Source organism: Macrobrachium nipponense, chromosome 1, assembly GCF_015104395.2.
Source record: "Macrobrachium nipponense isolate FS-2020 chromosome 1, ASM1510439v2, whole genome shotgun sequence".
Lineage (NCBI taxonomy): Eukaryota > Metazoa > Arthropoda > Malacostraca > Decapoda > Palaemonidae > Macrobrachium > Macrobrachium nipponense.
This window is the reverse complement of record NC_087200.1, coordinates 152,840,720-152,861,534: the sequence shown is the minus strand read 5'-3', so window position 1 is coordinate 152,861,534 and position 20,815 is coordinate 152,840,720. Positions and strand designations below refer to the sequence as shown.

Below are 20,815 nucleotides of genomic sequence, written 5' to 3'. Positions count from 1 at the left end.
CATTTATTATGTAGTACATATTTGCTTGTATACTAGATCATATATAATTTGAAAACTGTTCAGATAGTATCTTCTATTTTTCCTGTAGGCAGGGATGACAACTGAAGACATAGATGCACTTGTCCATAAGAGAGTAATTGAGAGTGGAGCATATCCATCACCACTGAATTATCGGGGATTTCCAAAGAGTGTTTGCACAAGCGTCAATAATGTGGCATGTCATGGAATCCCCAATAAACGGCGACTTGTAGATGGAGACATTGTTTCAGTGGATATCACAGTAAGCAGTATGCTTTTTGTGCTTATTTTCTAGTTTTCCATATATGAAATATTTCCAAAGAATTTAATTCAGTTGTTTTGGATGATAAAATCTTGTAAGAAAAAAAACAAGTTTACAGTATTCTTTTATTTTAGTTTGGAGCTGTAAAAAACAAAATTACTTTTATAAGATTTTCATAAGTAATGTACGTATTTATTTGCTATAAATGAAACAATAGCTTTGTTATATGGCTTTAGCAATTTTTTCATGTAAATCTATGTAGTATGATTTAATCTACCACCTTCAATGCATAATCTGCTTGAGTGAAATTTTTATCTTTACTTTGGGGAATGTTTCTTTTCATAAAAAAAAAAAAATGTGATATATAACCTGTTCAGGTACCATTTTCTCTCACATTTCCTTTACCTAATTCATGTGGTTGTGTCCAGGTATTCTCTAATGGATATCACGGTGACTGCTGTGAAACGTACTTAATTGGAAACGTAGATGAAGCTGGTAAGCACTTGGTGAATGCAGCGCGCAGATGTCGGGATGAAGCAATAGCCATATGTAGGCCAGGAGTTCCATTTTCTGATATAGGTAAACTTAAGGCTTGGCATTCTTAACCTTTTATGACACCATACCCCAATGAATTGCCTAGTATGTTCCATACCCCCTGTGCTTTAAGTCCACTTAAGTCATATTTGTTAACAATGTGACAGGAGGGGGAGGAGTTGCCAACTAAGGTTGTGTGTTGGCTACTAAATTTCTCTCTCTCTCTCTCTCTCTCTCTCTCTCTCTCTCTCTCTCTCTCTCTCTCTCTCTCTCTCTCTCTCTCTTTTACTGAGATGAGAGAATTTTTATGGTAGGCTACATGTATGTTTAATATTTTCAAATAACAATAATAATAATATAACTGTAATTACAAAATTCATATTATGTGATAGTATTTTAAAGAAATACAATAATCTATCCATTTCACTCTTTTAAATAAGGATAACTCTCTCTCTCTCTCTCTCTTTCTCTCTTTTGCGACACAAGATACGTATGTCATAGTGGTAACTCTCCCTCGTTTTGGCTGGAAGCATTATAAGAGTATGTACATAAATTAAAATTTCTGAGAGAACAAAGATAAACTCTCTCTCTCTCTCTCTCTCTCTCTCTCTCTCTCTCTCTCTCTCTCTCTCTCTCTCTCTTGCTGAGAAGAAAGAATTTTTTTGGCAGTAGTATGTAATATGTTTATTGATATTTTCAGTTAATATAATAATAATGATAATAATATAATTAATTGCAAAATTCGTATGTGGTAGTATTTTAAGGAAATAAAAATGACCTTTCCATTTCACTTAAGTAAGGATAACTCCTCTCTCTTACGGAGATGAGAGAATTTTTATGTTAGATGTCTGTGTTTATTAATATGTTCAAATAATGATAATAATCAACCAAACAAAAACTTCTTTCAGTTTTCTTCTGAAGATTGAAAAAGAAACCCACAAAATCACTTTGTAACTTGTTTACTTCTAAGTATTTACATTTAGTTTTACTCCACACTCGAGTACTTTCAGGCCCTTCTGTGGCCCATTCTCAAGAGATGTTTGGGATGTTAGCCTGGGTCAAGGCCCAGCAGTCTTCTGGAACTTCTTCTCGTTGAGATGTCATTTATGTGATGGCTGTTCTGGTTTTCTTGAGAGTTGCCAATCCCGTCTTGTCGCTCTGATATCCTGAGCTGATAGTCAATGGGATTCACCCTTGTGGTAAGGGTGTGGTCACCGAAAGTCTGTTGGGCAGGAAACCTAATCTCCAGGTCAGCAGGGTCAATCTTAGCTTCTTTTAATATCAAAGCTCGCCTTATGGGATCTTCTGAGGTAAAACCTTTGTTTCCTTCAATTACTTTAATCTCTCTGATAAGTAATTGAAGGAAACAAAGGTTTTACCTCAGAAGATCCCATAAGCCGAGCTTTGCTCTTAAAAGGAAGGCTTAAGATTGGAGACCCCTGCTGACCTGGAGATTAGGTTTCCTGCCCAACAGACTTTTGGTGACCACCCACCCTTACCACAAGGTGTGAATCCCATTGACCAATCAGACTTCAGGATATCAGAGTGACAAGAGGGGATTGGCAACTCTCAAGAAAACCAGAACAGCCATCACATAAATGACATCTCAACGAGAAGAAGTTCCAGAAGACTGCTGGGCCTTGACCCAGGCTAACATCCCAAACATCTCTTGAGAAGGGGCCACAGAAGGGCCTGAAAGTACTCGAGTGTGGAGTAAAACTAAATGTAAATACTTAGAAGTAAACAAGTTACAAAGTGATTTTGTGGGTTTCTTTTTCAATGATAATAATATTATAACTGTAATTTCAAATGAAAATTTTTCTCTTCATCTTCCTCTGTATCCATTTCCCTACCTTCTCTCAACTCCAGAGAAGCTTGGAACTCAGGAAGCTGTCAAATATGTCAAGTAATGAGACAGGGGAGAGGATCGGTGCCATATAATGGTCAATGATTTTAATGGTTTTTATGCAATTTTTTTTTTTTCTCTCTCTCTCTCTCTCTCTCTCTCTCTCTCTCTCTCTCTCTCTCTCTCTCATCTCTCTCTCTCTCTCTCTCTTACTGAGATGAGAGAATTTTTATGGTACATATTGATTATATAGTGTATAATTGTTATTGGTATTTTATGCATTGTTGAAGTATGGTGGGTGTCTTATGTATGGACAGCATATGGTTGATTCTAGAAGGTGTGTTAATTTATTTAAGTTGGGTTGTTAAGTCGTAGGCTGTGACGTCATAGACAAGATGGCAGCAGCGGCGGTGGGATGTAAACAATAACACGGGGCAGTAGGAGACACATGCGGGTGGTGTTTGGTTGGTAGGGGAGAGCTCTCTGTCTGGTAGGAGTTTTTGGGTCGTAAGTCTTGTTGTGTTGTTGATCTAAGGTGATTTATGGTGTATACTGGAGTTGAAGAATGCGTACAGGTGGGTAGATTATTCATTTGTGTAAAGAAAGTTAGGCAAGGCTAAAATTCAAACTGGTAGCAGAGCGTGGTTGATCAAAGATGCCTGGATCCAACAGTGAACAAAGGGAGACTAGATGGAGAAAGGAATGTCCAAGGTTTAGCAGGATACAAGAAGAGTACAAAGAATGGAAAGGTCAAGTCGAAGATTGGCTATTTTTGTAGGGAGAAGATACAAAATACCCGGCAATAGAAATGAAAGTGAGCTTAAAAGGGAAAGCCCGAGAACTAGTGGAAGGATTAGATAGAGATAAACTTAAGGGTACAGAGGGTCCAAATATTATCCTAGACATACTAGATAAAGCCTATCTAAAAGACTCAGTAATGAAGAATTACGGCAGAATAAAAAGATACATTCTAATAAAAAGAGAACCTAGTGAAAAGATGGTGGCGATCCACGAAATGGCGGCGTGGGGACAGCAACGCTCGGGCTGCCGCTCCCGCATATATAACCAATTTAAACATGTTTATATCACCCATCGCTACCTTAAAACAAGATCAAACATTAATTGCAGTACTCAACTTAGATGCAGCAACAACTTGACGTTCCATGATGCAAAGCAAGATGAATTCCAAACGGAAAAACACACACAAGAGAAAACACGTGTGACGTGAACAGTGCTAACGAAAGGAATGGTAAGCAAAGCGCTAGTTGTAGCAGTAGTGGGTGGCGGGGGCCTAGAACGGCTCCTCTGTAGACGAGGGATATTGAGAAAGGAGGAGACTAAATGGCAGGGGACCTCTGGTAGTGGTTTCACTCGCCCCAGATGCCATTCCGACACCTTAAATAAAGGTGAGCGAGCCAGAATATTCTGGCATTACCATATAGCTTTTTTCTCTGGTATATTTAGCAATATTTATACCTAGAAATGAGTGCTAAAGGAACCATTTCACTGGGCGACACAGGTCACTGCCCAGAAATAGATTTTTCCTTTGTCAAAATCCCTTAATTAGATACGAGAAGGCAGCATCCGAGTGTGAAAGAGCAATTGGGAAAGGCACGCTTGAAGGGGAAGTCAAGGGTTATCATGTAATAGAGCAAGCAAATTTTGCGGAAAATAAAAAACAAATGATATTATCGGCTTGTGGGCAAGAAAAGTTAGAATACGAAACAGTGTTGCAAACAATGAAAAGACTATTTGAGAGATTAGGGACTAAAGAGGAATGGGAATGGTGGGGGTTGTCAGAAGCCAATGCCAGTTCTGGGAGAGGGAGGGAAAACCAGAGATATCGGGGAAGATGAAACCAAGTTAGGGGTGGAAGAAATCCTATAAACAAAGAAGGGAAGGTAACAGTGTGTGCAATATGCAGCTTGGAATGGCATTGGGTTAGAGATTGTCCTCAGAATTTTCATAATAGGAAGAAAACTGAAACAAAACTAGAAGAAAATAAGCTGAAAACAGAAACTGGGACAGAAGAAGAAGAGGTTTATGTAGGAGAAGTTAATAAAATAGTGGAAGAGTCATGGGAGGTGGTTGATGCAATTTTGGGCACGGTGTAAATCAACAGTTTGCGAGGAATTGAGACTAGCACGTATTGTCATGGATTTGAGTCAGGAAGAGTTGAGGAGAATGAGGGACACTAGGACAGAGTCTAATAAAGTGTTTAATTTTGGTGAGACATCCTATAAATCGAAAGGAATAATAGAAATACCTGTGATGCTAAAAAACAGGAAGCTTCATTTGAAGACAGGAATTCTGCAGGGTGAATACCGTGGCTGATAGGTAAGCAAACCATGAGCAAAATGGGTATGACCCTAAATTTGAAAGAAAATATTGTGTCATAATAGAAGTATTAGGGGTTATGAAAGTAGAGTTAAGAGAAGACGAACAGGGCCATTTAAGAGTACCTATAAGGAGGAGGAAGATAGAAGAACTATTACTGGAGGGTTGGAAGGAAAAGAATCTGAGGGAAATTAAGAACACAATGAAGAAATTACATTTACGGTTTGGTCTCGGAAGTGGAAATAAAATATGGAAGCTAACAGAGGAAGCACAATGGAGTAATGAGTTAATCGAAAAAGAAAAAGAGGAAATAAGAAAGTTACTAATGGAACTGATTGAAAATTGTGAGGTTTGTAAAAGATACAAAAGAAATCCCGCCAAACCAGTAGTAGGCTTTTCTTGGAGTAAAACATTTAATGAAGTTGTAGCGATGGATGTGGGAGAGATAGAAGAGAGTAAGTTCTTGGTAATAGTGGTTATGGCAACGAGGTATTGTCAGGCCTGTTGGATAAAAGATAAGAAACTTTTTGAGTGCTGGTTTGCTATATTTGGAGTGCCTTCCAAAATATTGTCAGACAATGGGGGAGAATTTAAAAATGAAAAAGTAAGGAGGATGGCAGAAAGATGGAATACGTATTAAAGTATTAGCCACAGCATCGTAATCTCTGTGGGGCAACGGATTATGTAAAAAGACCGTAGGCATGATCAAGGAGGAGGAAGTAGATTGGTCCATAGCATTGAAATGGGTAGTGAGTGCTAGGAATTGCTTAATGAATAATGGAGGTTTCTCTCCCAACCAATTAGTATTTGGAAAAAACCCTTCGCTGCCTAACCTAATGGGAGAAGAAAGTTGAAGTCCTGCAAGCAGAGAAAAAGGGATGGAAGAGGGTATGGTAAGGGATGCACTGAATGCAATGCACAAGGCCAGAGAAGCGTTTATAAAAAATGAGTCATGTATTAAAATAAGAATAGTGTTAAACAAAAACATCAGAGAACATAAATTTGAAAAGGCAGTGGTAGGAGATGAGGTATTCTATAAGAGGGAAAATGAAGCTGAATGGGAGTATCAGGGAAAACAATAATAGTCAAACATGGGGATTCTTTAAGAAAAGTAGCTAGGATACATGTGACTAGGATTCAACGACGATCACCAGATACAGAAGAGATATCCGTTAGAATAGATTAATCCCATGGTGTGCAAGGTAGATTAGATGGCTCAAATAAAGGGAATGTAGATTGGCAAAAAGAAGAGGAGATAATAGTAGGTGGGAGAAGGAATGCAGACACAGAAGAGGCTACAGAAGGAGATGTGGTAGAGGAAACAGTAGAAGATACTGGGGAAAGTGGGTCAATAAAAGGCGAGTTAATGGATGAGATATCAAAATTCAAAAAGGGAAATAGAGTTAGTGCTATAAACAGCAATACAGGACAAGTAGAAGAATGGACTATATTAGGTCTTGCAGGAAAAAGATCAAGCCAAGCATGGGCTGATTCATACAATGTACAAGACTCACAGTCAGGGGACAAAGGGTGGATTAACTTGAGGGATTATAGTCTGGTAGAAAAAATTGAAGATGAAGAGGTGGTGTTGCTGGGATTTGAAAATAGAAGCATAATGAAAGCTAAAGAAAAAGAACTTCAAAGTTGGAGAGATAACCAGGTACGTATATGAGGAGGTAAATGATGTTGGACAAAAAGCTATATCTATAAGATGGATAGTAATTGAAAAGATGAACAGAGGGGAAAGGATATGTAAAGCAAGATTGGTACTAGCTAGAGGGTTTGAAGAAGAGATGGCGAGTGGGAAAAGGACGCTCCCACATGCAATGCTGAAATTTTAAAATTCTGTCTAACCATAATAAAGGTGAAAAATTGGAATTGTTATACATTGGATGTCAAAACTGCATATTTACAAGGTGATGAGATACAAAGAGAAGTGTATTTAAAGCCACCTAGGGAAGATGGTTGGAGGGGGATTATGGAAGTTGAAGAAAACCGTATATGGGCTCAAGGACGCAGCAAAAGCATGGTATTGCAAAGTGGTGAAAGTAGTGAAGGAGCTACAAGGTGAGTGGAGTAGACTGGAACCTAATATATTCTTTTGGAAAAAGGACAATAAATTGAATGGCATTTTGTGTACCCACGTAGATGATTTTTGCTATGGAGGAACTGAAGGATTCTTAAAGGAAATGATTGGGAAATTGAAAGGGAAATTGCAAGTAGGAGAACAAGAGAGTAAAAGGTTCAAGTATATAGGAGTAGTAATAGAGCAGAAGGAGAATAGATTTTCCCTTAATCAGTGGCAGTATATAAATACTATAAGAGAGCCAGAGGCTAGAAGATATACGGGTAATAGAGCACTAGAACAAAAGGAGTTAACTGAGTATAGGTCAGTGGTAGGGCAACTGAATTGGGTATCACTACATACCATGCCAGAAATATCATATGATGTTAGCGAATTAAGTAAAGCATTTAAAGAAGGAACAACTCAGGATATGAAGAAGCTTATTAGAATTGTGAGAAAAACTTAGAGCATGATGGGTGAAGTTACAATAAGTGAGATGGAAGAAGAAAGGATTTATTGGGAAGCCTATGCAGACGCTTCATTTGGAAACATAGAAGGTAGCCATACTCAACTGGGTTATATTATTTCCTTGACAGATGGGAAGAGAAGTCCCATATGGTGGAAGTCTAGGAAATCCAGGAGAGTGGCAAAATCCACCATTGAGGCCGAAGCCCTGAGTGTTGGGGAAGCTATAGAAGGATTGATATATTTCAAGCATTTATGGGAAGAGGTAGTAGGAGGGAGAAATTTAGAAGCAGTTTCAGGGGAATGTATTAGAAATTATGTAGAGGGTAAAGAGTTGGAGGATGAAGGAAATTAAGAGGTAACTAGGTTAGGAAACAGTCAGAGGGTAGGGAGAAAGAGATAAGTGTGATTATATAGTGTATAATTGTTTTTGGTATTTTATGCATTGTTGAAATATGGTGGGTGTCTTACATATAGACAGCATATGGTTGATTCTAGAAGGTGTCTGTTGATATATATAAGTTGTGTTGTGAAGTCATAGGCTGTGACGTCATAGACAAGATGGCGGCGGCGTCGGTGGGATGTAAACAATAACACGGGGCAGTAGGAGACACGTGTGGGTGGTGTTTGGTTGGTAAGGGAGAGCTGTCTGTCTGGTAGGAGTTTTTGGATCATAAGTTTTGTTGTGTTGTTGATCTAAGGTGATTTCTGGAGTATACTGGAGTTGTAGAACACGTACAGGTTGGTAGATTATTCATTTGTGTAAAGAAATTAGGCTAGGCTAAAATTCAAACACATATGTATATAATAAGTTCATTATTAATATTTTCCAATAATAATAATGATATATAATAATAATACTATAGCTGTAATTACAAAATTCACATGAGAGTATTTTAAAGAAATGCAATAATCTTTCTATTTCTCCCTTTAAATACTGTGAGGACAATCTCTCTCTCTCTCTCTCTCTCTCTCTCTCTCTCTCTCTCTCTCTCTCTCTCTCTTGGCTGCAAGTGTTAGAACAGTGGTTCTTAACCTGGGGGACGCGTCTCACTAGGAGGGCGTCAGCAATTTCCAAGGGAGGTGCGAACCTTAGGGAAAATTTTTTTAAAAAAATCTATATTCGTTAGTCTCTTAACAAGAGTGAGGGACTAATATTCAGAAGTTGATGAAAAAATGGAAAAGTATCGTCTTATAACGTTACTTTCCTAGAGTCTACTACAGTAGTACCTCGAGATACAAAATTAATCCGTTCCGAGGCACCCTTTGTATCATGAGGTTTTCGTATCTTGGACCACATTTTACATGTAAAATGGCTAATCCGTTCCAAGCCCTCCAAAAACAACCCAGTAAATTTCTAATAAAGCTAAATTGACCTATAAACAATGAAATACTACAACAATTTGGACCATTCAATACCTAACTTAATAACGAAATGCAAATTAACCTGTAAATAAAGTGTATTAGTGTGCATGGTAAACAAGAAATACTGTACGTAAAATGTGGAAACTTTCCTTTCGAGTGAGGCTATCTCCAAAAGTGGCGGCAGAGGAGTAGGAGGACAAACGGCAGATTGTATGTACACTTAAATTTACGAAAACACATAAAAAATGTAAGGAAAACATACATAAACTAAAATTTACGAAACACATTAACCCTCTTACGCCGAAGCGGTAAAAAAAAAATGGTCTCCCGTGTGCCGGAGGTGTTTCAGAGTGAGCGCGGAAACGGAAAAAATATTTTTTTCAAAAAACCACAGCTCGCTTAGTTTTCAAGATTAAGAGTTCATTTTTGGCTCCTTTTTTTGTCATTGGCTGAAGTTTAGTATGCAACCATCAGAAATGAAAAAAAATGATCATTATCATATATAAATAATGCGATATAGATAGCGGCAAAAACGAAATTTCATATATGTATTCAAATCGTGCTGTGCGCAAAACGGTTAAAGGTAACAAGTTCTTTTTTTTGTTTTTTCGTTGTAATGTACACTAAATTGCGATCATTTTGGTATATAAACACATTGTAAAACGATAAAAGCAACACAGAGAAAATATTATCACAAAATAAGCATGAATTCGTAACGCGCGGACGTAAACAAATATTTTTTTCAAAAATTCACCATAAATTGTAATAATTGTCCTAGGGACTTCAAATTCTTTCAAAATGAAGACAAATGATGGAATATTACTATACTGTAAGAGTATTAGCTTACAATTGCAGTTTTCGACCATATCTGACAAATTAAATTTGACCGAATGTCAAATTTTTTTTATGTATATTTTTTATATGCAATTATTCGGAAATAAGAAAAGCTACAACCTTCAAATATTTTTCGTTTTATTCTACATGAAATTGCGCACATTTTCATATATAAAACTCTATGTAATGCCTAATATGAGACGGAGCAAATATTCCGAGATTGGGACGTACGCATTTCGGAGATTTGTGGCGGAGAATCCGCGCGCTGAGGGAAGGAAAGATTTTTTTTTAAATTCACCATAAATCTAAATATTTTGCTAGAGACTTCGAATTTGTTTCAAGATGAAGATAAATGACTTAATATTACTAGGACGGTAAGAGTTTTACTTACAATTGCGTTTTTTTTCGAACCATTTCAGTAGAGTCAAAGTTGACTGAACGTGGTTTTTTTTCTATTTATCGTGATTTATATGCAAATATTTCAAAAATGAGAAAAGCTACAATCTTCAATTATTTTTTGTTGTATTCTACATGAAATTGCGCACATTTTCATATATAAAACTTGATGTAACGGCTAATTTAAAATGGTGCAAACATTACAACAATCGCACGTATGATTTTTTCGGAAGAGTTACCAAAGGGACGTAAAGATAATGTTATTTTTTTCATAAATTCACCATAAATCGAAATATTGTGCTAGAGACTTCCAATTTGTTGTAAAATGAAGGTAAATGCTTGAATATTACTAGAATATAAGCGTTTTAGCTTAGAATTGCGTTTTTTTACCATTTCGGTAGAGTCAAAGTTGACCGAAGGTTGAAATTTTGGCTATTGTTATTTATATGAAAATATCTCAAAACTGATGAAAGCTACAACCATGGGTTGTTTTTAGTTTTATTGTGCATGAAATTGCGCACATTTCCATATATAAAACTTTATATAACGGCTAATTTTAAAATGGTGCAAACATTACCACAATCGTATGTCTGATTTTTTTCGGAAGAGTTACCGCACGGACGTAAGGAAAAAGTTTTTTCATTAATTCACCATAAATCGAAATATTGTGCTAGAGACTTTCAATTGGTTGCAAAATTAAGGTAAATGATTGAATATTACTAAAATATAAGAGTTTTAGCTTACAATTGCGTTTTTCGGTAGAGTCAAAGTTGACCGAAGGTTAAAATTTTGGCAATTATCGTTATTTATATGAAAATATCTCAAAACTGATTAAAGCTACAATCATGAGTATTTTATTGTTGTATTCTACATAAAAACTGCGCACAATTTTCATATGATAATACTTCATGTAACGGCTAATTACAATGGTACAAAAATTATGTCAAAGTGACAAAATAATTTCCGAGATGTGTCACAGATACTTTTTAGTGCGGCAAGAAAGAAATTCGCGCTTGCGCGCCTGCGTAACGATTGTAAACAAAACAACACCTTGATCCGTGAACTCCCAAGGCGCGTGATTCAAAAGTTTTAGGCTGGTAGGCCTATAAGTATTTTTCCGCGAATTTAAAAAAAAACTTTTGTAAGTCGACGTAAAATACGTCCAGTCGGCACACGGGAGACAAAAAATGTCGACGTAAAATACATCCAGTCGGTGTAAGAGGGTTAACAAAACTGTAACACTTAACTTTACAAAAAACTAAAATTAAAAATTTGTTTATCTTTTTTTTATGTTTTACTTTTTTACTTTTACGTAAGTTTTTTTTTTTTTTATACAGAATTTCAACTTCATCACCACTTTCAACTTTCTGTTTATCACTTGGTTCTTCCTTTTTGCTTTCAACTTCTGTTTTTCATCACTTGGTTTTCCTTTTTGCTTTTCAACTTTCTGTTTTTTATCACTTGGTTCTTCCTTTTTGCTTTACTCCTGCTAATGCTAAGGCCTCTTTAAAAAACAAAAAAATAACGATCCAAGGAAGATTGCTTCTGCCTACTTTTCACAATGTTCCTGAAACAACTCAGGCAAACATCATCGAACTGCGCAAGCATACGACCTGTGTGAGCCTTTTCGGGGTGTCTTTTTTTTTCTATAAACGATTGCACTTTATGAAAAGCCGCTAGAGTATCCTTAATTTCTGCCGTTGTCATAGGGTCCTCCTCCTCTTCCTCGCCGCTGCTAGAGAACTCCTCTTGAACGACGTTATGTTGTATGGCCTCCAACTCCTTTAGGTCATCTGTTGTAAGCTCCTCTTGGTGCTCCTCGAGAAGGTCGTTGATGTCGTCCTCGTCGACGACCAGATCCCCATGGACTTGCCGATGTAACGATCTCGTCAAGATCTGGTTGGGAAACAGTTTCAGGATCGTCAACTGTTTTGCTGACTCTGCAGCACCAGCTTCGCCCACGTCGAATCCCTCGAAAGTCTCGGGCGGAATACGGCATCAGCCAGAGTTTCCTCCACAAGGAATTCAAGGTTCGCCTCGAAACCTCCTGCCAAGCTTGGTCGATGAGTCGGATGCAAATGACGATGTCGAAATGCTCCTTCCAAAATTGACGCAAGGTGAGGTTTGTGGTATCGGTGATGTCGAAACATCTCTTGAAAAGATGTTTCGTGTACAGCTTCTTAAAATTCGATATCACTTGCTGGTCCATGGGCTGGAGGAGAGGGTGGTGTTAGGCGGAAGAAAAAGAATCTTGACGAAGGAATACTCCGCTAGGATATCTTCCTCGAGGCCAGGAGGGTGGGGAGGGGCATTGTCCAACACCAGCAGACATTTCAGGGGGAGGCACTTCTCTTCCAAGAATTTCTTCACTGTCGGTCCGAAACACAGATTTACCCACTCGGTGAACAAAAGCCTCGTTACCCAGGCTTTTGCATTAGCCCTCCACATCACTGGAAACTTGTCCTTAAGCACTTTGTGGGCCTTGAAGGCTTGAGGTGTCTCGGAATGATAGACCAGTAGGGGCTTCACCTTGCAATCCCCACTGGCGTTCGAACAAAGTGCAAGCGTAAGCCTGTCTTTCATAGACTTATGCCCGGGTAGCTTCTTCTCTTCCTCCGTGATGTACGTCCGACGAGGCATTTTTTTCCAAAAAAGTCCAGTCTCATCATAGTTGAAAACTTGCTGAGAACTGTAGCCTTCCTTGGTCATCATCTCGTCGAAAGTCTTTCTTAATGCTTCGGCCGCTTTCGTGTCCGAGCTGGCAGCCTCCCCATGCCGCACCACCGAATGGATGCCAGTCCGTTTACGAAATTTCTCGAACCACCAGTGCGAAGCCTTGAACTCTTCGGCCTGGGCAATCAAATCGCCGAAAATAGCCCTGGCCTTGTGGGAGATTGCCTTCTCCGTTACCGTATTGCCAGTAATTTCTTTGTCTTTTATCCAGACAAGAAGCAGCCATTCCATCTCGTCGTGCACGTGGGTCCTCTTGCTGGACAAAATAGTGATGCCCTTGGACAGTGTAACTGCTTTAATGGCATCCTTCTGTTTAAGGATGGTGCCTATTGTCGACGGATTTCGGCCGTATTGCTTGGCGATCACACTCAATCGCATACCAGCTTCATACTTCTTGATGATCTCCATCTTTGTCTCCAAAGAGAGCATTCGCTTCTTTCCGTGAATTTCAACTTTCTTGGGACCCATGACTACGTTATCTTGTACGTAATTTACGTATAAGTACAATAAAGTTTTCACACAACACGATAAAGTACGTATACTGTAACGAAATCACTAACGAATTTACGTTACTAAACGAAATCGTTAGACCGAACGAATACCGCGTGCGTACGCTAACGATGCTGGTACGAAGTGGACGAGGTAGGCACGCCACTACGTATACGTACATAGATGCATGATGGGAGGGATGCTGTCCAATAGGAGAGAAGGATCTCATGGCAGTGACTAGCATCAAGAACCAATGGGAGAGCAGGAGGATGGTGGCAAGTCTACTCAGTTGGCGGCGCGAGAGTTTCAAAATTGTTATCGGTGGTTCGGGCGAATCTCGGACTTTCAGAAACCTTGACCAAGGCTAACATCCCAAACATCTCTTGAAAATGGGCCACAGATAGGGCCTGAAAGTACTCGAGTGTGTAGTAAAACTAAATGTACGTTAAATACTTAGAGGTAAACAAGTTACAAAGTGATTTTGTGGGTTTCTTTTTCAATCTTCAGAAGAAAACTGAAAGAAGTTTTTGTTTGGTTCATTAAAAGTAAAGTTTTCTTAGGATGTTTGGCGATGTTCTGGCTTACGACGTGTCTCAAGAACAGAACCCCCGTCGTAACCCAGGGACTGCCTATATGTATATATATATATATATATATATATATATATATATATATATATATATATATATATATATATATATATATATATATATATATAATATATATATATATATATATATATATATATATATATACTATATATATATATATATCTAATAAAAGGAGCCCATAAAAACACCAAAATGTAGAGAGAAAAGTACTATATTTCAGAGACTACTGTCTCTCGTCTTCATGTTATATGAAGATGAGAAAAGTTTTCACAGCAAAATGGTGGTATTTATACCAAGAGATTCGTCCAAACAAGTAAGCCAATTTAGGTCACCCCCGCTAGATTAATCTTCCTTTAATCTTCTTAAGCGTTGGTTGAATGAACACTGCGTCGACGATGTCCGATGTCCAATTCCCCTTTTCAGATGTTCATTACCTGCTTCTCTTTTATTAAGGCCGATTCCATCATTTGACTCTTGTACCGGCAGTTGCTGCTATAAATTACACGTGACATATTCCAGTTTATTCTATGGTTATGTTCATTTATATGGTTGAAAATAGCCGAGTTCTGTTGTCCATACCTAACTGACCGTTTGTGTTGTATTAATCTCTGGGAAGTGATTTACCTGTAAATCCGATGTAAGATTGGTCACAGTCCTGGCATGGGATCTCATATACCCCAGAGTCTTTGGGCGATGGTCTTTTGTTGGACGTTAATCAGGGATTTGGCTAAGGTATTTGGGTAGGTAAATGTAAACAAAAGGGTTGGATTTCCCAGGGGTGTGAGTTACTCTCTTAATCGTCTCCAGGTGGGGAATTTTTATTTTATTGTTGGGTGTGTCTCTGGTCTTGTCTTTAGGGGGTCGGTAGAAAATTACGTTTGCTGAATTTTTGAATTGCTTTCTCAATTATATGGTCAGGATACTTTAAAGATGAAAGTTGCTTGCGAATTAGTTCAAATTCTTTTTCCAGGAAATCTGGGGAACAAATTCGTAAGGCTCTTAAGAATAGGTTGCTAGCTACACCTATCTTGATAGTATTGTCATGATAGCTAAAGTAGTGAATATATGAAAGTGAGAACATTGGTTTTCTGTATATGGTAAATTTATATTCTGTCGTCTCTGATTATTAAAACATCAAGAAAAGGAATTTTGTTGTCTGTTTCCCATTCAACTAAATTAATTTGATGCTGGGCACTAATGCGTTTAATTTTGAGAGGAATTCATTAAAATTACCCCACCTTATTATCCCAAAATGTTAGTATGTCATCCACATATCTCATCCACAGCATGTTTTTGGGTTTTATTGCATTTATTACTGTAGTTTCAAATATTCCATGTACAGATTGGCTAAAATAGGACTTAAAGGAGACTAATAATTCAATACTATTGAACTATTAGAGAAATTTAAAGTAATTAATCCTAAATTACCCTACTTTTATGGTCTTCCCAAAACTCACAAAGACAATCTTCCTTTCAGACCCATCGTTCATGCGCCGGAGCTTTCAATTACAAAAATTTCTAAATGGTTAGCTGGCCTCCTTTCTCCTTTTTTAGGCACTTTTTCTCCCAATCACATCAAACATTCGGAAGACTTTTGTCACAAATTCAGAGAAGCACATATACCACTTCACAACATAAAACTTTTAAGCCTTGACGTAGACTCCCTATTCACAAAAGTACCAGTACAGGACGTTCTTCAGTTTTTAAGGGAAAAATTATCCCCCTATTCAGATCATTTCCCTTTGGCACTTGACAAAATAATAAAGTTAGTTGAATTATGTGCATCTAATAATGTATTTTCATTCGGGGAATCATTCTACAAGCAAAAATTCGGGTTGTAGTATGGGTAGTCCTTTAAGTCCTATTTTAGCCAATCTGTACATGGAATACTTTGAAATACAGTAATAAATGCAATAAAACCCAAAAACATGCTGTAGATGAGATACGTGGATGACATACTAACATTTTGGGATAATAAGTGGGGTAATTTTAATGAATTCCTCTCAAAATTAAACGCATTAGTGCCCAGCATCAAATTTAAAGTTGAATGGGAAACAGACAACAAAATTCCTTTTCTTGATGTTTTAATAATCAGAGACACGAAAGAATACAAATTTACCATATACAGAAAACCAACGTTCTCACTTTCATATATTCACTACTTTAGCTATCATGACAATACTATCAAGATAGGTGTAGCTAGCAACCTATTCTTAAGAGCCTTACGAATTTGTTCCCCAGATTTCCTGGAAAAAGAATTTGAAACTAATTCGCAAGCAACTTTCATCTTTAAAGTATCCTGACCATATAATTGAGAAAGCAATTCAAAAAGCAAACGTAATTTTCTACCGACCCCCTAAAGACAAGACAGAGACACACCCAACAATAAAATAAAAATTCCCCACCTGGAGACGATTAAGAGAGTAATAAACTCACACCCTTGGGAAAATCCAACCCTTTTGCATTACCTACCCAAATACCTTAGCCAAATCCCTGATTAACGTCCAACAAAAGACATCGCCCAAAGACTCTGGGGTATATGAGATCCCATGCCAGGACTGTGACCAATCTTACATCGGATTTACAGGTAAATCACTTCCCCAGAGATTAATACAACACAAACGGTCAGTTAGGTATGGACAACAGAACTCGGCTATTTTCAACCATATAAATGAACATAACCATAGAATAAACTGGAATATGTCACGTGTAATTTATAGCAGCAACTGCCGGTACAAGAGTCAAATGATGGAATCGGCCTTTTAATAAAAGAGAAGCAGGTAATGAACATCTCAAAAGGGAATTGGACATCGGACATCGTCGACGCAGTGTTCATTCAACCAACGCTTAAGAAGATTAAAGGAAGATTATCAGCGGGGGTGACCTAAATTGGCTTACTTGTGGACGAATCTCTTGGTATAAATACCACCTTTTCTGTAAACTTTTCTCATTCATATACCTGAAGAGAGAGACAGCAGTCTCTGAAATATAGTACTTTTCTCTCTATTTTGGTGTTTATGGGCTCCTTTTATTAGATGGAATTCTGTTGTTACAGAACATTTTACCAGATCCATATGATATATATATATATATATATATATATATATATATATATATATATATATATATATATATATATATATATATATATATACACCAAAGTGTCCAATGTTTTACTCTCTACTCTGTTGCAGGTGCAAAAATAGAGGAGACAGCTCAAAGGGAAAATGTGACACTGGTCCCTTGCTTTACTGGTCATGGAATTGGACAGTATTTTCATGGTCCACCTGATATATACCACTGTTGTAAGTACTGGATTTATATTATTTGAAATAAATCATACCTACTGCTAAAGTTAACTTATATCTTTGCACCTAATTCAAAATAAAACAATGTGTGGCTTACCCACTAGGATTGTCTCTGTAATCCCCTGTTTCCCACCAGGTGGCATTCCTTTTGAGGCACGATGTTGGGTTGTTGTTGATTTTTTGTAAATTATTTGTATTAATTATTAGGCTAAGGTTATTATAGTAATGGAATTAGAATTAGGTTTATTTCAATCTAGCTGAACTTTGTGTAATATGTCCCAAAAGGTCTAGATGTAATGTTGGCATTCACAAATGGTAGTAGCATAAGCTGGTGCACTATTTAGGGAGAAAGAAAGGTTGACACTGAATTAACTTCAATATAGAAGAAATGTATTACTATAGTATAAATAGGCAAGTATTCACTTCTTTGCATTACTTTTTTTCAGCTTTTCTATCATTTTGTCCATGGCTGGGAAAAGACAGGGGATGAATATAATGTCATGTGAGTACAACAGTAAAATGCTAATATTTTTTTTGTTTTCTTCAATTCATGTCAGTATTGCTGTACGGTTTTTCTTTTACACAATTGAAGCAGGATAGTGGGAACAAATTCGAAAGTTAGCAAATGAAACTCTGATTCTCTTTAACCTAATTTATTTCTGGATATTACAGTACGAAACGTCCTCAGTCTTATCCCTAGCTTATCAAACTTATCCCCATATCTAACTTATCCAAATTAAGATTACATAATATTACCTAATATTACCCTGACCACTTAAGAGTCTTTAACATAGTCTTGGCTGATTGAGTATCTGCCAAATATTGAATTTGCCTTGAATAGTGTTTCCCCCATATTCACAGGGGATGTGTACCAGACACGTGAATAGTTAAACCCGCGAATAGCTGGAACCACCACTAAAAATGCTTATAACTGCCTATCTTGAAAGCTCAGATACCAAATGTATACCTTAAATAACATCCTACTTCAAATATACCTAAAATTACTAACCTATTACTGTATTAATCTTTGAGGTCATATTATTAATATAATTTCAAAGTCATCTTAAAGATTTTACCATTAAAAATATATACCTACAGCCAGTAACAGAGAGAGAGAGAGAGAGAGAGAGAGAGAGAGAGAGAGAGAGAGAGAGAGAGAGAGAGAGAGAGAGAGAGAAAGCATTGAATGGCAACATCATATAACTGACCATCCTCTCCGCCAATATGTATATCAAACTGTCATTTATTCCCCCGCCCTTCTTCCTCCAAGTGGATAAAAAGACTGGGAATCGTTATTTCTTTTATTTATTAATCTTATCAATATTTGAAAATTAGTTATAAAGTAAGTAATTTATTTATATTACAAAACAAATAAACAAACATAAGTAAGAGAGAGAGAGAGAGAGAGAGAGATGTTGTTTAATCTCATTAAACTTAACCCTCTTACGCCGATTGGACGTATTAAACGTCGAGTCAAAATGTCTCTCGTATGCCGATTGGACGTATCATACGTCGGTTCAAAAAAGTTTTTTTAAAAATTTGCGGAAAAATACTTATAGGCCTACCAGCCGAAAACTTTTGAATCACGTGCCTTGGGGGATGCTGGGAGTTCACGAATCAAGGCGTTGTTTTGTTTACAATCGCTACGCAGGCGCGCAAGCGCGAATTTCTTTCTTAACGCACTAAAAAGTATCAGTGACAAATCTCAAAAATTATTTCGTCACTTTGACATAATTTTTGCACCATTTTAAATTATCCTTTACATGAAGTATTATATATGAAAATGTGCGCAATTTCATGTAAAATACAACAAAAAAATATTCATGATTGTAGCTTTTACCAGTTTTGAAATATTTTCATATAAATAACGATAAGTGCAAAAATTTCAACCTTCGGTCAACTTTGGCTCTACCGAAATGGTCGAGAAACGCAATTGTAAGCTACAATTCTTATATTATAGTAATATTCAATCATTTGCCTTCATTTTGCAACAAATTGGACGTCTCTAGCACAATATTTCGATTTATGGTGAATTTATGAAAAAACTTTTTCCTTACGTTCGTGCGATAACTCTTCCGATAAATTTTTTCGTGCGATTGTCCTAATGTTTGCACCCTTTTAAATTTGCCGTTACTTAAAGTTTTATATATGGAAATGTGTGCAATTTCATTCACAATACAACAAAAAACAACCCATGGTTGTAGCTGTTATCAGTTTCGAAATATTTTCATATAAATAACGTTAAGTGCAAAAATTTCAACTTTCGGTCAACTTTGACTCTACCGAAATGGTCGAAAAACGCAATTGTAAGCTAAAACTCTTACATTCTAGTAATATTCAATCATTTACCTTCATTTTGCAACGACTTGGAAGTCTCTAGCACAATATTTCGATTTATGGTGAATTTATGAAAAAAAAAAAAAAAAATTTCCTTACGTCCGCGCGGTAACTCTTCCGAAAAAATCAGAATTTTTTTTTTGTGCGATTGTCGAAACGTTTGCACCATTTAAAATTAGCCGTTACATAAAGTTTTATATATGAAAATGTGCGGAATTTCATGTAGAATACAACCAAAAATGATTGAAGGTTGTAGCTTTTCTCTTTTTTCGAAATATTTGCATATAAATCACGATAAGTAGAAAAAAAATCACGTTCGGTCAAATTTGACTCTACCGAAATAGTTGAAAAACGCAATTGAAGGCTAAAACTCTTACGGCCTAGTAATATTCCATCATTTTTCTCATTTTGAAAACAAATTTGAAGTCTCTAGAACAATATTGTGATTTATGGTGAATTTTTGAAAAATATATTTACCTTCACTCCGCGCGCCGATTCGCGGCCGCAAGTCTCCGAAATACGTACATCGCATATCCTAATATTTGCTCCTTTTCATATTAGCCGTTTTATAGAGTTTCATATATCGAAATGTGCGCAAATTCATGAAGAAAACAATAAAAAATAAGTGAAGGTTGTAGCTTTTTCCATCTCCGAAATATGTGCATATAAAAAAATATATATATAAAAATTTCGACATTCGGTCAAATTTAACTCGTCCGAAATGGTCAAAATCTGAAATTCTAATCTAAAACTATTACAGTATCGTAATATTAAATCATTTGTCTTTAATTTTGAAACAAATTGGAAGTCTCTAGAACTATATTTAGAATTACGGTTGAAGACAAGTTTTTGAAAATAACATTTTTTTACGTCCGCGCGTTACGAATTCGTACATCATTTTGTGATAATAATTTTCTGGTGTTGCTTTTATTGTTTTACTATGTATTATATATCAAAATGATTGCAATTTAGTGTACAATACAACGAAAAAAAAAGTAACTCGTTAGCTTTGACCGTTTTTTGCACAGCGTGATTTGAATACAATTATCTATGAATTTTTTTTTTTGCTATCATATCTCGCATTATTTACATATGATAATGATATTATTTTTCATTTCTGATGATTGCATACTAAACTTCAGGCAATGACAAAGAAATGAGCCAAAAATTAAGTCTTAATCTTTAAAACTAAGCGCGCTGTGATTTTTTGAAAAA

At 36.6% G+C, this 20,815-nt stretch overlaps 1 protein-coding gene across 2 annotated transcripts in view; it reads left to right on the top strand.

The window, feature by feature from the left end:
- Positions 1 to 69: 69 nt before the first annotated feature.
- Positions 70 to 20,815, top strand: part of LOC135219764 (methionine aminopeptidase 1D, mitochondrial-like) — a 26,423-nt gene continuing 5,677 nt past the window's right edge. Inside the window, exons 1-3 of one of the 2 annotated variants that reach the window (XM_064256811.1) lie at positions 71 to 280; positions 709 to 859; positions 17,150 to 17,260. In XM_064256811.1, coding sequence (XP_064112881.1) covers positions 95 to 280; positions 709 to 859; positions 17,150 to 17,260 — 448 coding nt within the window. In that variant the 5' untranslated portion in view covers positions 71 to 94. Of the gene's footprint in view, positions 281 to 708; positions 860 to 17,149; positions 17,261 to 20,815 lie in introns of both variants that reach the window. The other variant, XM_064256812.1, reaches the window with a different exon arrangement.